The sequence below is a fragment of the Lissotriton vulgaris genome, chromosome 5 (genome assembly GCF_964263255.1).
Source record: "Lissotriton vulgaris chromosome 5, aLisVul1.2, whole genome shotgun sequence".
In the NCBI taxonomy this organism is placed as follows: Eukaryota; Metazoa; Chordata; class Amphibia; order Caudata; family Salamandridae; genus Lissotriton; species Lissotriton vulgaris.
The window spans coordinates 2028596135-2028613924 of NC_141693.1; the positions used below are offsets into that span (position 1 = coordinate 2028596135).

Below are 17790 nucleotides of genomic sequence, written 5' to 3' on the forward strand. Positions count from 1 at the left end.
GCTTGCAGCGCTTAGGGCCCCTGGCTTTAGGGGCTGATGGTCTTGGCTAATTTACCCACCGGCATTGTTTTTTTTACTGCTCGTTTTGGAGGGCGGAACTAAGATAAGCGCAAAGCATTATTTTTTGATGCGGATTCACAAGAGACTTGAGACAATCTATATAAGAACTTCCTAACAATTTAACTGCAACCATTAAGATTAAGTGCTACATTCTTGAAGAAGTGATTATCGTGCACCTGCTTTATTTACCTTGATGAAACTAGATAAAGATATATATTTTTATAAATATACTTACCTGTATGGTCTCAGTTTGTGGTGGATTGGGGATTACTGTTGTGTTAAGTGCATTTATTACACACATTGCCTTGGGGATAAGCCTGCCTGCTCGCGCCAAGCTACCTAGAGGGGGAGCAGGAGTTATCTACTGTGTGTATCCCTTCACCCTGACTAGAAGCAAGGGTCCCTACTTGGTCTAAGGTACTTACCTCTGCCAACTAGAGACCCCCAGATCTAACAGTGCCCTTATTCCTCCTCAGCTCCCATGTCGTCTCCGGTCTCTTGTTCCGAATCTTCTCCGAAGAGGTCCAGAATAGAACTTGTGTATTGGTTCTGCATGTCGCGTCGTCGAGCCAGACGGTTGCGAAGTGTCTTTCGATTGGAAAGCTTTACATGCGTTACAGTCTGTTCTCTGTGCTCAGGAGACAAGCGCAGGTCGAACACTTCGTATGAGTCGGTGCGCGGATATTTCGCGTGGCACAGAGGGTAGAATTTAAATGGAGTCCGTTCCATCAGCTGCGAAGCGACAAGGTAAGCCCGGCGGCCTTCCACGAGCGACTCGATCCAAAGAATTTTTTAAAGTAAATACGATACGCGGCGAATGGGATTACGCGATCTAAAACAATACCGTTGAGGGTGAGTGTCTTGCGCACCGAGGGAAACCGAAGAAACTGTGTCGAACCGGAGCGCAGCAATTCACGTCCGAACCCGATGGTGGTAAAAAACAATCTAACAATGGAGTCGATGCTCATGCGCACCATCACCGAATGGAGGAGTCATCTACGTTGTGACTGGAAAGACTCTTCAAAGAAAAACAACTTGTAAACATTCAGACCCAACACTAGATGGCAGGAGTATGCACAGCATGTGATCTACAGCTCACATGCCTCGAACATATATTTTATTTTTAAAACATTCCAACATTAGGAGGAAATAACTAAAATTCCCATTACAAGGCTATTTTTTTTTATCAAACTCAGCCTGGTCTCAATATTCATTCAAGCTTGATCTGAACTCAGGTAATGTACTAAAAAGACCTTCAGGAGCGAAGGGTGACCTCCCTATTACTGTACTAACAGACCTTCAGGAGCGAAGGGTGACCTCCCTCTTACTGTACTAACAGACCTTCACGAGCGAAGGGTGACCTCCCTATCACTGTACTAACAGACCTTCACGAGCGAAGGGTGACCTCCCTATCACTGTACTAACAGACCTTCGCGAGCGAAGGGTGACCTCCCTATTACTGTACTAACAGACCTTCACGAGCGAAGGGTGACCTCCCTACAACTGTACTGACAGATCTTTACGAGCGAATGGTGACCTCCCTATTATTGTACTAAATAGACCTTCAGGAGCGAAGCGTGACCTCTCTATTACTGCAGTGAGAGACCGTCACGAGCGAAGGGTGGCCTCCCTATTGTACTAAATAGACCTTCAGGAGCGAAGCGTGACCTCTCTATTACTGCAGTGAGAGACCTTCACAAGCGAAGGGTGACCTCCCTATTACTGTAGTGACAGACATCCGCAAGCGAAAGGTGACCTCCTTATTACTGTACTGACAGACTTTCGTGAAGTGTAACCTCCCTATTACTGGACTGACAGACCTCTACGAGTGAAGGGTGACCTACCTATTACTGTACTGAAAGACCTTTACCAGCGAAGGGTGACCTCCCTATTACTGTACTGGCAGACTTTCACGAAGGGTAAACTCTCTATTACTGTACTGAGAGACCTTTACGAGCGAGTTGAGAGACCCAACTCTATCACTCCTGGGAGCATTCTACAAGACCTAACCATGGCCCTCAAATAAGATACTGAGAGATCTGACCCTAGCTCTACTAGGTGCATACTAAGAGACCTAACCCAAACCCTCCAAGAAGATACTGAGAGATCTGACCCTAGCTCTACTAGGTGCATACTACGAGACCTAACCCAAACCCTCCAAGAAGATACTGAGAGATCTGACCCTAGCTCTACTAGGTGCATACTACGAGACCCAACCCAAACACTCCAAGAAGATACTGAGAGATCTGACCCTAGCTCTACTAGGTGCATACTACGAGACCTAACCCAAACCCTCCAAGAAGATACTGAGAGATCTGACCCTAGCTCTACTAGGTGCATACTACGAGACCAACCCAAACCCTCCAAGAAGATACTGAGACCCAACCCCAGCACTCCTAGGTGCATACTACGAGACCTTACCCAAACCCTCCAAGAAGATACTGAGAGATCTGACCCTAGCTTTACTAGGTGCATACTACGAGACCTAACCCAAACCCTCCAAGAAGATACTGAGAGATCTGACCCTAGCTCTACTAGGTGCATACTACGAGACCTAACCCAAACCCTCCAAGAAGATACTGAGAGATCTGACCCTAGCTCTACTAGGTGCATACTACGAGACCTAACCCAAACCCTCCAAGAAGATACTGAGAGACCCAACCCCAGCACTCCTAGGTGCATACTATGAGACCTAACCCAAACCCTCCAAGAAGATACTGAGAGATCTGACCCTAGCTCTACTAGGTGCATACTACGAGACCTAACCCAAACCCTCAAAGAAGATACTGAGAGATCTGACCCCAGCACTCCTAGGTGCATACTACAAGACCTAACCCAAACCCTCCAAGAAGATACTGAGAGATCTGACCCTTGCTCTACTAGGTGCATACTACGAGACCTAACCCAAACCCCCAAAGAAGATACAGAGATATCTGACCTAGCTCTTCTGGGTGCATACCACAAGACCTAACCCAAACCCTCCAAGGAGTTGAGAGACCCAACTCTATCACTCCTGGGAGCATTCTACAAGACCTAACCATGGCCCTCCAATAAGATACTGAGAGATCTTACCCTAGCTCTACTAGGTGCATACTACGAGACCTAACCCAAACCCTCCAAGAAGATACTGAGAGATCTGACCCCAGCACTCCTAGGTGCATACTACGAGACCTACCCCAAACCCTCCAAGAAGATACTGAGAGATCTGACCTTAGCTCTACTAGGTGAATACTACGAGACCTAACCCAAACCGTCCAAGAAGGGATGTATGACGTTGCAACGCATACTTTAACCACGCATGCCTTTACATCGCAAACCTTTACAACGCATAGCGCTTTGGGGTGCTGGATAGTGTAAGTTTAATTTACTATTCCAACTCCAGTCCCCGTGGACACTAGGGAAGGTGTTGGATAGTAAATTAAACTTATTCACTATCCTAGAGCGCCCCCCAGCGCAATGCGTTGTAATGGTTTGCGTTGTAATGGTCGCGTTGTAATGGTAGTGCGTTGTAAAAGTTTCGTTGTAAAGGTTGTTCACCTCCAAGAAGATACTGTGAGATCTGACCCTAGCTCTACTAGGTGCATACTACGAGACCTAACCCAAACCCTCCAAGAAGATACTGAGAGATCTGACCCCAGCTCTACTAGGTGCATACAACGAGACCTAACCCAAACCCTCCAAGAAGATACTGAGAGATCTGACCCTAGCTCTACTAGGTGCATACTACGAGACCTAACCCAAACCCTCCAAGAAGATACTGAGAGATCTGACCCTAGCTCTCCTAGATGCATACTACGAGACCTAACCCAAACTCTCCAAGAAGATACTGAGGGATCTGACCCCAGCACTCCTAGGTGCATACTACGAGACCTAACCCAAACCCTCCAAGAAGATACTGAGAGATCTGACCCTAGCTCTCCTAGGTGCATACTACGAGACCTAACCCAAACTCTCCAAGAAGATACTGAGGGATCTGACCCCAGCACTCCTAGGTGCCTACTACGAGACCTAACCCAAACCATCCAAGAAGATACTAGGAGACTTGACCCTGGTTTAACTGGGTGCATGCTACAAGACCAAATCCAAACCCTCCAAGACGATACTGTGAGACCTGATCCTAGCTCTCCTAGGTGCACACTACAAGACCTAACACAAACCCACGCAGCATATACTGAGAGACTTAACTCTAGCTCTCCTAGGTGCATATTACGAGACCTGACTATAGCCCTCAAAGACAATAATGGAAGATCTGACCCAACATCTCCTGGGTGCATACTATGAGACCTGACCCAAAGCCTCCACGACAATACTGGGAGACCCAACCCTACCTCTCCTAAGTGCACACTACAAGACCCAACTCAAACACTCCAAGAAAAAGATACTGAGAGACCCAACCCTAGTGTTCCTAGGTGCCCCTCAACCTCAGGCAATACCTGTCGCTGACCTAATTCAGGAAGGATCCCAAGACCTGGCTCTTTGACTGAACATCCACGCCCAGACGGATCAGCAGCCCCGCACCCCTCTTCCCCCCCCCCCTCAGCACCTTGAGACCAGCAAGGGTGAGTAGCCGCAGGATACAAAATCCTGACTGAGGTGCATTCTACGAGTCCTAACCCAAACCCTCCAAGAAGATACTGAGAGACCCAACCCTAGTGCTCCTAGGTACATACTACGAGACCTGACCCAAACCCTCCAAGGAGTTACTGAGAGACCCAACCCTAGTGCTCCTAGGTGCACACTACGAGACCTGACCCAAACCCTCCAAGGAGTTACTGAGAGACCCAACCCTAGTGCTTCTAGGTGCATACTACGGGACCTAACCATGGCCTTCCAAGAAGATACTGAGAGACCCATCCCTAGTGCTTTTAAGTTCACACTACAAGACCTGACCCAAACCCTCCAAGGAGTTACTGAGAGACCCAACCCTAGCGCTTCTAGGTGCACACTACAAGACCTGACCCAAAACCGCCAAGAAGATACTGAGAGATCCAACCCTAGTGCTCCTAGGTACATACTACGAGACCTGACCCAAACCCTCCAAGGAGCTACTGAGAGACCCAACCCTAGTGCTCCTAGGTACATACTACGAGACCTGGCCCAAACCCTCCAAGGAGTTACTGAGAGATCCAACCCTAGTGCTTTTAAGTTCACACTACAAGACCTGACACAAACCCTCCAAGGAGTTACTGAGAGACCAAACTCTAGTGCTTCTAGGTGCACACTACAAGACCTGACCCAAACCCTCCAAGAAGATACTGAGAGATCCAACCCTAGTGCTCCTAGGTACATACTACGAGACCTGACCCAAACCCTCCAAGGAGTTACTGAGAGACCCAACCCTAGTGCTTCTAGGTGCATACTACGAGACCTGACCCAAACCCTCCAAGGAGTTACTGAGAGATCCAACCCTAGCGCTCCTAGGTACATACTACGAGACCTGACCCAAACCCTCCAAGAAGATACTGAGAGACCCAACCCTAGTGCTCCTAGGTACATACTACAAGACCTGACCCAAACCCTCCAAGGAGTTACTGAGAGATCCAACCCTAGCGCTCCTAGGTACATACTACAAGACCTGACCCAAACCCTCCAAGGAGTTACTGAGAGATCCAACCCTAGCGCTCCTAGGTACATACTACAAGACCTGACCCAAACCCTCCAAGGAGTTACTGAGAGACCCAACTCTAGTGCTTTTAGGTGCACACTACAAGACCTGACCCAAACCCTCCAAGGAGTTACTGAGAGACCCAACTCTAGTGCTTCTAGGTGCACACTACAAGACCTGACCCATGTCAATCAGAAGATATGCAGAGACCTAACCTTTACCATGCTCATGACGAGCTGAGCTCGTCATGAGGCACAGTGCTCCGGTGCTCATGACTAGCTCAGCTCGTCATGGGCCGTGGAACGCTCAGGTGCGGGGAGAATTCCCTTTTGATGGTTAGTAATGGAGATGCATCAGGTGGCATTTAGAAATGCAGAGTGGTCTCCCTGTGCTAGTCCACACAAGCTAGGATTCAAACCGGATGGCCTCGAATTAAGCTACCACTCATAAATGGCAAAATAAAGTGCATGCAATCTCTGCCTCTACGTACGGCGCTCAGGGAACAGGGCTGTAGAGAGCAGGCAGTCCATCTGCCTTTATGTATGACGCTCGGGGAACAGTGCTGCGGAGCCCACGCAGTCTATCTGCCTCTATGTACGACGCTCGAGGAGCAGCGCTGTAGGGCCACGCAGTCTATCTGCCTCTATGTACGACGCTTGAGGAGCAGCGCTGTAGGGCCACGCAGTCTATCGGCCTCTATGTACGACGCTCGAGGAGCAGCGCTGTAGGGCCACGCAGTCTATCTGCCTCTATGTACGACGCTCGAGGAGCAGCGCTGTAGGGCCACGCAGTCTATCTGCCTCTATGTACGACGCTCGAGGAGCAGCGCTGTAGGGCCACGCAGTCTATCTGCTTCTATGTACAGCACTCGGGGACTAGCACTGTGGAGCCCACACAGTCAATCTGCCTCCCAGCATGGCGCTCACGGAGCAGCGCTGTACAGCCCACGCAGTGTAGCTACCTCCCTGAGGACAGCAAGCAGAAAGCAGCACTGTCTTCAAAACAAGCCTCAACAGACCAGTGGGCATGGACGAAGCCTGCTTTTTCACAAACCGCAAGAGAACTGTAATGGCTGCATATACCAAAGCCTACATTTCCTAGAAGAGAAAACTACTTCACAAAAGTGGCCATGACCTTAATCCCTGTTCCTGTCTTTTCAGGTCTTCCTAGAGGCAGCTGCCAGGGCAATTCCCAGCACCTCAGAAGAACCTCATTTGTCTAATTAATGAACATCTTGCTTCTCTGTCGCCAGGAGCAAATTAACCTAGGTCTCTTAGGGTCCACCCTTCACGTATCCCAGTGACTCGGGGTCCCATGGCCTTGCCTCCTGTCTGAGAGGCTTTGGAACATTTTTTGAAAGAAAACCGGGAGGCATGTGGGTCATCTGTATGAAAAGATACTAAGGATTATAATTGTAGCTGTCTCTCCTACTTATATGAATCAATTTCGTTTCTTCCCGACTTATGAAAATATTTACAAGCATGAACATGTTACTGGAAAGAGGAAAAAGACCATCCCTCCGAACAAGAAAGTCCACAGCCTAAGAGAAGTCCTGAGAGAAAGGATCAAAGATGCAAGAGGAAATCTCTTGATCAACACTAAAGACTACATAGACCGTGGAACCACTCAAACAAGGTGAAGAGAAAAGGAACCTGTATAATTCAAGAAATCTTGTGGTGCCGCCAGCACCTGTGACCACATTATGGGGCCAGAAGCCTGTATGTACCCCACCTGCCTACCCCCTCCTCAACAACTCGCTCGCTGGACCATTCTTCCAGACACATGAAAGAGGACTAGGCTGGGATAAGTTGGAGCAGGAGTTGCATGCACACTGGAAAGACATAGTTCGAGGCCATCTCTTACCAATTCCTCAATTGAAGACGTGAGCTGACAGTTTGTTAGATTACTGGAATCCAAGGCCACAGCAAGCTCCTGGTAACTTAACTGCTGCATACAAGACAATACAGGAGGAGGAAAACAAAGAAGAGCAATTAGTTCAGAGTCAACAGAAATACTTTGGGGAGGAATAAGAACAAGGGACATATAATGAAGAAAGGAGGGGAAAAATGGATAAAGGGTAAGAAAAGTAGGGCATTAAAAAAAGAGGAACAAGGGAGAAGGTCGAACAAGGGAAAAAGGGAGGACAAGGGATAAGAAAGGGTGATGTGTGAGGGAAAGGGAGGACAAGGGAGGTGCAAGGGCGAAGCCAAGAAGTGGGAAGAGAAGCCTGGGAGATGGTAGGGGGGCAAGGGAGGGGAAAGGACGACACATGAGCTGGAAGGGAGACCGGGAAGGAGGAAAGGGGAAGATGGGCGTGGGAGAGTGGAGGGAGAAACAGAGATACAGAAGAAGGAAAGGGGGACATGAAGGGAGAAGAGGACAGGAGGGGAAGAGTGTACAAGGAGGGATGGGAATAACACGGGAAAGGGGGAGGGGATACGAGGACATGGGAGGAAGAGGGGGACAAAAAAGATCAGATAAGGGAAAAGGGGAGGGAAAGAAATGGGAAGAAAACAAGTGAGTGGAAAGTTGAGAAGGTTGTGGGAAAGGAGAACACATGAGGGAAAGGAGAACACATGAGGGAAAGGGGGCAAGGGACAGGAAATGGGGACGGGAAACAAGGGAAGGGGATTAAGGTAGCGGGAAGAGTGGAAATGGAGCAAAAATGGGGGTAAGGAAGGGGAAAAGGGTGACGAGGAATGGAATAGAGGAATGGAATAGGTGGGAAATGAATGGGAGAAAAGATGGAAAAAGAGAAAACCTGGGAATAAGGGGGACAAAGGAGTTATAGCTGGACAAGGGAACATACAGATAACAGGACTGTGAAAAAGAGGTGGGGACAAGAGACAAAAGGTCAGACAAGGGAGATAAAAGCAAGGATGCAGGAGCAAAAGGAGATGAGGGATTATAAGACAATACAAAAGGAGTACAGGAGAAAAAAGATGTCTGAAAGAAACAAAATGGAAGAAGGAGATAAAAGGGTAACAGAAAACAAGAAAAGAACGGATCAGTGAAAATAGCAGTATAGAATAAAAGGAGAAAAAGTGACAGAAGATAATAGCAAAAGGAAGAGACCAATGCAGAAAGAAATGGGCGAGAAGAATTAATGATGCCTAAAGGGAAACAGACAAGAGAACAATGTGGAGCAGGGAAATATCACAAGGAGAACACATGGTTAAAGAGGGGGGTCAATAAATATAATAAAGGAGATCAAAGGAATTAAGACAAGAGATTGCAGGGATGAGAGGGGGAAAGCACAAGAGGGAAAAATCAAAAGTGGAGGGAAAGCAGAAAACTGAAGAAAGGAGAACAGAGATGAAAAAAAGAAGATGTATAAAACAATTACGAAAACATGGAGAAAAAAGTAAAGGTTAAAAAGAAGAAGCAAGTGAGCAAGGAACAGAAAATGGGGTTTATAACAAATCGCCAATCCATTTATGATGTACTTAAAAAAAATGACACTACTTGCATCAGCCACACCCTAATCAGAGCAAAGACAAGGAGGCCAGAGATGAAGTAAGGTAACTAATAGATTAATCAGAAGGTAGAAAGAAAGCAGTCATCAAGAGGAGCTGGCACTTGGAGTCTAGGATTGGTGGGTCAGAGTGAGGTTGAGTAGAAGTTACTCAACACAGTCACAATTCTACTCAAACCGCTCGTCCACGCTCCTTGTGCTTGTGGACAGCTTTTGAAAGCAAAGGTCTGTTGCTTTCACAATAAGGAGTTGAGCCGCTGCATGTGTCACGTGCCACCTGCCTCTGCAAAGCTCCAGCTCCGCTCCTCACTCCTACCACAGGCCAGAAGCAGCAATAAAAAGGCAGAAGTTGGAGGGTGGGATGCAAGAAGTAAACCAGACGGAAGGCTACCAGTACAAGGGTCACAAGACAGAGACTTGCACTCACCAGTAGGTCACGCCCACTCTCAATTAAGGTTGCATCAAACAGTGTTTGTCTTGAGAGCTTATGTCCACCAAGTATCATGTTTGCAGAAGGCATGTAAAGAGGATATTCAGAGGAAGGATGCTCCGAGAGACTAAAAGGTGCCTTGGCTGTGACGGCGTACACATGATCATTCAAAGAGGGAGGCTACATCAAATTGGCTGCAGATTTATTTTGAAGTTGGTACATAAGTCTGGAGGCTGCACTAGTGATATATGGTAAGTCTGAATTAAGTGGTCAATCGTGCACTCGGAAGGAAAAGACCACAACATATTTTTCAAGGATAAGCTAAAAAGCATCACGTTTTCCAAAGATTCTTTCGCTGGGTAGAAGGCTACCTGACATCCACGGGATGCTGCTGTTCGGAGTCGGGCCAGGAGGCACAGTCTAGCTCATCACTCACAAGGCGACTACATTTAGAATTTAAAGGACGTGCCCGAGTCCCAGAACTCTTGCTGCATCAGAGTTTCCTGCTACTAAGGAAGAGGGATGCCAATGCTCTGATTAGTATATCCGAGTACCAACACCAGTGGGGACAGTGAGATGACGACATATTGTGCATGCTCTGCTTCTCCTGCACTCGTAAAATATTAGAGAAGCAGCAAAGGAGGAGAAACTAATAAGGAAACCCTGATCACCGCAGATCATGACAGTGCCTCCTAGGTCTTAAGAGTCCGTTACACATCTAAGCCACAGAAAGATAATTTGGAGTATCTGTCCACAGAACGGCTGAAGACTGAGATGGTCCTCTTTTATAAGTGAAAGACGACTCCTTCCGTTCAAATTCCAGTTGTGAAGGGAGTAGATCCTGTATGTGGAAGTTTGTCTGTCTGACTGCTATGACCTCCAGCTAAGAGACAGATGTTTTACGAGGACTAATTTCCAGCGTTCAACAACTAATGCACTGAGATGAAAAAAGTGGGTCTGTTGTACATCGGCCATCTTCTCACGTAGCGATGGGTGAAAACTGTAAATGCCCCTAAAAAAACAAAGAGCCAAAATATTTACAGGGAGCACCTAATCCTGAGCCAGGTCAGAATGTGAACTTTAAAGGGGCCAGAGTAGCTTTAAATCTGAACTTTGAAGATTTGGTCAAAAGGGATACTGGGGGGTTTGGAATCTCGATACGTATATGGAGGCTGAGCATGGCTGTGCCCTTAACCTGATGTCTAGAGGATAAGTCAGACATGTTGTGAATCTGAAGAAACTTTATGACGAAGCGGGACCACGGTCAGCATGCATCCGAGATGGTGACCCACATAGGTGAAATAGAGGCTTACAAAATCCAATTCCCCTTGCCCAGTATATTCACCTCCATCTACAAAGTGCATGCTTTGGTGAAAGCACAGCATTGGTGTAATAATAGTAGACATATCTTGCAGCGCGCTTTGCTGTAATAGTGGACTAGTGCCTCATAGAATGCTTCAGTGTAAGAACGGTGGACCTGTAGCTCGCATTGTGCGTAGCAGTAATAATAGAGGACCTGCAGCTCATAGAATGCTTCGGTGTAAGAACGGGGGACCTGCAGCTCATTGAATGCTTCGGTGTAAGAACGGTGGACCTGCAGCTCATAGAATGCTTCGGTGTAAGAACGGTGGACCTGTAGCTCGCATTGTGCGTAGCAGTATTAATAGAGGACCTGCACCTCATAGAATGCTTCGGTGTAAGAACGGTGGACCTGTAGCTCATTGAATGCTTCGGTGTAAGAACGGTGGACCAGTAGCTTGCATTGTGCATAGCAGTAATAATAGAGGACCTGCAGCTCATAGAATGCTTCGGTGTAAGAACGGTGGACCAGTAGCTCACATTGTACTTCGCAGTAATAATAGAGGACCTGCAGCTCATAGAATGCTTCGGTGTAAGAACAGTGGACCTGCAGCTCATTGAATGCTTCGGTGTAAGAACGGTGGACCAGTAGCTTGCATTGTGCATAGCAGTAATAATAGAGGACCTGCAGCTCATAGAATGCTTCGGTGTAAGAACGGTGGACCAGTAGCTCGCATTGTACTTCGCAGTATTAATAGAGGACCTGCAGCTGATTGAATGCTTAGGTGTAAGAACGGTGGACCAGTAGCTCGCATTGTACTTCGCAGTAATAATAGAGGACCTGCAGCTCATAGAATGCTTCGGTGTAAGAACGGTGGACCTGTAGCTCGCATTGTGCGTAGCAGTATTAATAGAGGACCTGCAGCTCATAGAATGCTTCGGTGTAAGAACGGTGGACCTGTAGCTCATTGAATGCTTTGGTGTAAGAACGGTGGACCAGTAGCTTGCATTGTGCGTAGCAGTAATAATAGAGGACCTGCAGCTCATAGAATGCTTCGGTGTAAGAACAGTGGAGCAGTAGCTCGCATTGTGCATAGCAGTAATAATAGAGGACATGCAGCTCATAGAATGCTTCGGTGTACGAACGGTGGACCTGTAGCTCGCATTGTGCGTAGCAGTAATAATAGAGGACCTGCAGCTCATAGAATGCTTCAGTGTAAGAACGGTGGACCTGTAGCTCACAATGTACTTCGCAGTTATAATAGAGGAGCTGCAGCTCATAAAATGCTTCGGTGTAAGAACGGTGGACCTGTAGCTCGCATTGTGCGTAGCAGTAATAATAGAGGACCTGCAGCTCATAGACTACTTCGGTGTAAGAACGGTGGACCTGCAGCTCATAGAATGCTTCGGTGTAAGAACGGTGGACCTGCAGCTGATTGAATGCTTAGGTGTAAGAACGGTGGACCTGCAGCTCATTGAATGCTTCGGTGTAAGAACGGTGGACCTGCAGCTCCCATTGTACTTCGCAGTAATAATAGAGGACCTGCAGCTCATAGAATGCTTCGGTGTAAGAACGGTGGACCTGTAGCTCGCATTGTGCATAGCAGTAATAATAGAAGACCTGCACCTCACAGAAAGCTTCGGTGTAAGAACGGTGGACCTGTAGCTCGCATTGTGCATAGCAGTAATAATAGAGGACCTGCAGCTCGTAGAATGCTTCGGTGTAAGAACAGTGGACCTGTAGCTCGCATTGTGCGTAGCAGTAATAATAGAGGACCTGCAGCTCATAGAATGCTTCGGTGTAAGAACGGTGGACCAGTAGCTTGAATTGTGCGTAGCAGTAATAATAGAGGACCTGCAGCTCATAGAATGCTTCGGTGTAAGAACGGTGGACCAGTAGCTCGCATTGTACTTCGCAGTAATAATAGAGGAGCTACAGCTCATAGAATGCTTCGGTGTAAGAACGGTGGACCTGTAGCTCGCATTGTGCATAGCAGTAATAATAGAGGACCTGCAGCTCGTAGAATGCTTCGGTGTAAGAACAGTGGACCTGTAGCTCGCATTGTGCGTAGCAGTAATAATAGAGGACCTGCAGCTCATAGAATTCTTCGGTGTAAGAACGGTGGACCAGTAGCTTGAATTGTGCGTAGCAGTAATAATAGAGGACCTGCAGCTCATAGAATGCTTCGGTGTAAGAACAGTGGACCTGTAGCTCGCATTGTGCATAGCAGTAATAATAGAGGACCTGCAGCTCATAGAATGCTTCAGTGTAAGAACGGTGGACCTGTAGCTCCCATTGTACTTCGCAGTTATAATAGAGGAGCTACAGCTCATAGAATGCTTCGGTGTAAGAACGGTGGACCTGTAGCTCGCATTGTGCGTAGCAGTAATAATAGAGGACCTGCAGCTCATAGAATGCTTCGGTGTAAGAACAGTGGACCTGTAGCTCGCATTGTGCGTAGCAGTAATAATAGAGGACCTGCAGCTCATAGAATGCTTCGGTGTAAGAACGGTGGACCTGCAGCTGATTGAATGCTTAGGTGTAAGAACGGTGGACCTGCAGCTCATTGAATGCTTCAGTGTAAGAACGGTGGACCTGTAGCTCGCATTGTACTTTGCAGTAATAATAGTGGACCAACAGCTCCTTGAATGCTTTGGTGTAAGAACGGTGGACCTGCAGCTCATTGAATGCTTAGGTGTAAGAATGGTGGACCTGTAGATCGCATTGTGCGTAGCAGTAACAATAGTGGACCTGCAGCTCATAGAACGCTTCGGTGTAAGAACGGTGGACCTGTAGCTCAGGTTGTGCGTAGCATTAATAATAGAGGACCTACAGCTCCTTGAATGCTTCGGTGTAAGAACGGTGGACCTGCAGCTCATTGAATGCTTCGGTGTAAGAACGGTGGACCTGTAGCTCGCGTTGTGCGTAGCATTAATAATAGAGGACCTGCAGCTCATTGAATGCTTCGGTGTAAGAACTGTGGACCTGCAGCTCCTTGAATGCTTCGGTGTAAGAACGGTGGACCTGCAGCTCATTGAATGCTTCGGTGTAAGAACGGTGGACCTGCAGCTCATTGAATGCTTCGGTGTAAGAACGGTGGACCTGCAGCTCATTGAATGCTTCGGTGTAAGAACGGTGGACCTGCAGCTCATTGAATGCTTCAGTGTAAGAACGGTGGACCTGCAGCTCTTAGAATGCTTCGGTGTAAGAACAGTGGACCTGCAGCTTGCATTGTGCGTAGCAGTAATAATAGAGGACCTGCAGCTCTTAGAATGCTTCGGTCTAAGAACGGTGGACCTGTAGCTCGCATTGTGCGTAGCAGTAATATTAGTGGACCTGCAGCTCATAGAACGCTTCAGTGTAAGAACGGTGGACCTGTAGCTCGCATTGTGCGTAGCAGTAATAATAGTGGACCTACAGCTCCTTGAATGCTTCGGTGTAAGAACGGTGGACCAGTAGCTTGCATAGTGTGTAGCAGTAATAATAGAGGACCTGCAGCTCTTAGAATGCTTCGGTCTAAGAACGGTGGACCTGCAGCTCATTGAATGCTTCGGTGTAAGAACGGTGGACCTGCAGCTCATTGAATGCTTTGGTGTAAGAACGGTGGACCTGCAGCCGATTGAATGGTTCAGTGTAAGAACGGTGGACCTGTAGCTTGCATTGTACTTTGCAGTAATAATAGAGGACCTGTAGCTCATTGAATGCTTCGGTGTAAGAACGGTGGACCTGTAGCTTATTGAATGCTTCGGTGTAAGAACGGTGGACCTGCAGATCGCATTGTACTTCGCAGTAATAATAGAGAAGCTGCAGCTCACAGAATGCTTCAGTGTAAGAACGGTGGATCTGCAGCTCATAGAATGCTTCGGTGTAAGAACGGTGGACCTGCAGCTCATTGAATGCTTCGGTGTAAGAACGGTGGACCTGTAGCTCCCATTGTACTTCGCAGTAATAATAGAGGACCTGCAGCTCATTGAATGCTTAGGTGTAAGAACGGTGGACCTGCAGCTCCCATTGTACTTCGCAGTAATAATAGAGGACCTGCAGCTCATTGAATGCTTCGGTGTAAGAACGGTGGACCTGCAGCTCATTGAATGCTTCAGTGTAAGAACGGTGGACCTGCAGCTCCCATTGTACTTCGCAGTAATAATAGAGGACCTGCAGCTCACAGAATGCTTCGGTGTAAGAACGGTGGACCTGCAGCTCATAGAATGCTTCGGTGTAAGAACGGTGGACCTGTAGCTCATTGAATGCTTCAGTGTAAGAACGGTGGACCTGCAGCTCACAGAATGCTTCGGTGTGATAACAGTGGACCTGCAGCTCATAGAATGCTTCGGTGTAAGAACGGTGGACCTGCAGCTCATTGAATGTTTCGGTGTAAGAACGGTGGACCTGTAGCTCCCATTGTACTTCGCAGTAATAATAGAGGACCTGCAGCTTATTGAATGCTTAGGTGTAAGAACGGTGGACCTGCAGCTCATTGAATGCTTAGGTGTAAGAACGGTGGACCTGCAGCTCATTGAATGCTTCAGTGTAAGAACGGTGGACCTGTGGCTCGCATTGTACTTTGCAGTAATAATAGAGGACCTACAGCTCCTTGAATGCTTCGGTGAAAGAACGGTGGACCTGCAGCTCATTGAATGCTTCAGTGTAAGAACGGTGGACCTGCAGCTCCCATTGTTCTTCGCAGTAATAGAGGACCTGCAGCTCACAGAATGCTTCGGTTTAAGAACGGTGGACCTGCAGCTCATAGAATGCTTCGGTGTAAGAACGGTGGACCTGCAGCTCATAGAATGCTTCGGTGTAAGAACGGTGGACCTGCAGCTCATTGAATGCTTCGGTGTAAGAACGGTGGACCTGCAGCTCATTGAATGCTTTGGTGTAGGAACGGTGGACCTGCAGCTCATTGAATGCTTCGGTGTAAGAACGGTGGACCTCCAGCTCATTGAATGCTTAAGTGTAATAACGGTGGACCTGTAGCTCGCATTGTGCGTAGCAGTAATAATAGTGGACCAGCAGCTCATAGAACGCTTCGGTGTAAGAACGGTGGACCTGTAGCTCGCATTGTGCGTAGCAGTAATAATAGAGGACCTGCAGCTCATAGAATGCCTCGGTGTAAGAACGGTGGGCCTGGAGCTCATTGAATGCTTTGGTGTAAGAACGGTGGACCTGCAGCTCATAGAATGCTTCAGTGTAAGAACGGTGGACCTGCAGCTCATCGAATGCTTCGGTGTAAGAACGGTGGACCTGCAGCTCATTGAATGCTTCGGTGTAAGAACGGTGGACCTGCAGCTCATTGAATGCTTCGGTGTAAGAACGGTGGAGCTGCAGCTCATTGAATGCTTTGGTGTAAACGGTGGACCTGCAGCTCATTGAATGCTTCTTTGTAAGAACGGTGGACCTGCAGCTCATTGAATGCTTCGGTGTAAGAACGGTGGACCTGAAGCTCATTGAATGCTTTGGTGTAAGAACGGTGGACCTGCAGCTCATTGAATGCTTAGGTGTAAGAACGGTGGACCTGTAGCTCGCATTGTACTTCGCAGTAATAATAGAGGACCTGCAGCTCACAGAATGCTTCGGTGTAAGAACGGTGGACCTGCAGCTCATAGAATGCTTTGGTGTAAGAACGGTGGACCTGTAGCTCATTGAATGCTTCGGTGTAAGAACGGTGGACCTGCAGCTCATTGAATGCTTAGGTGTAAGAACGGTGGACCTGTAGCTCGCATTGTACTTCGCAGTAATAATAGAGGACCTGCAGCTCATAGAATGCTTCGATGTAAGAATGGTGGACCTGCACCTCATAGAATGCTTCAGTGTAAGAACGGTGGACCTGCAGCTAGCATTGTGCTTCGCAGTAATAATAGAGGACCTGCACCTCACAGAATGCTTCAGTGTAAGAATGGTGGACCTGCAGCTCATAGAATGCTTCGGTGTAAGAACGGTGGACCTGTAGCTCATTGAATGCTTCGGTGTAAGAACGGTGGACCTGCAGCTCATTGAATGCTTTGGTGTAAGAACGGTGGACCTGCAGCTCATTGAATGCTTTGGTGTAAGAACGGTGGACCTGCAGCTCATTGAATGCTTCGGTGTAAGACCAGTGGACCTGCAGCTGATTGAATGGTTCAGTGCAAGAACGGTGGACCTGTAGCTCGCATTGTACTTCGCAGTAATAATAGAGGACCTGCAGCTCATAGAATGCTTCGATGTAAGAACGGTGGACCTGCAGCTCATAGAATGCTTCGGTGTAAGAACGGTGGACCTGCAGCTCGCATTGTGCTTAGCAGTAATAATAGTGGACCTGCAGCTCATAGAATGCTTCAGTGTAAGAAGGGTGGACCTGTAGCTCGCATTGTGCTTCGCAGTAATAATAGAGGACCTGCACCTCATAGAATGCTTCGTGTAAGAATGGTGGACCTGCAGCTCATAGAATGCTTCGGTGTAAGACGAGGGGACCTGCAGCTCGCATTGTGCTTCGCAGTAATAATAGAGGACCTGCACCTCATGGAATGCTTCGGTGTAAGAACGGTGGACCTGCAGCTCATTGAATGCTTCGGTGTAAGAACGGTGGACCTGTAGCTCGAATTGTGCTTCGCAGTAATATTAGAGGACCTGCAGCTCATAGAATGCTTCGGTGTAAGAACGGTGGACCTGCAGCTCATTGAATGCTTCGGTGTAAGAACGGTGGACCTGCACCTCATAGAATGCTTCGGTGTAAGACGAGTAGACTTGTACTTGGCTCAAGCTCCAAAGTCAGACGATCGCTTCCGACATGGAAATCCCAGGGCTTCCCAGTGGGCAATTCATAATGGGGAGCTGGGCCCACAAGCTATCAAGACACTGGACCAGGAACCTCCTCAGAGAGCAAAAATCTACGGTTTCAGAGTTTCTCGGATGGCAATGTGAGGCCCTGAGGAGAAACTCAT

General features: G+C 47.8%; 1 protein-coding gene across 10 annotated transcripts in view; it reads right to left on the reverse strand.

The window, feature by feature from the left end:
- Window positions 1–17790, reverse strand: part of GOLGA2 (golgin A2) — a 375277-nt gene that overhangs the window by 258027 nt on the left and 99460 nt on the right. For 6 of the 10 annotated variants that reach the window (XM_086924916.1, XM_086924922.1, XM_086924917.1 and 3 more), the window contains one exon: window positions 7529–7612. In XM_086924916.1, the coding sequence (XP_086781042.1) occupies window positions 7529–7612 (84 nt within the window). The remainder of the gene's footprint in view (window positions 1–7528; window positions 7613–17790) is intronic. The other 4 variants (XM_086924918.1, XM_086924923.1, XM_086924919.1 and 1 more) reach the window with 1 other exon arrangement.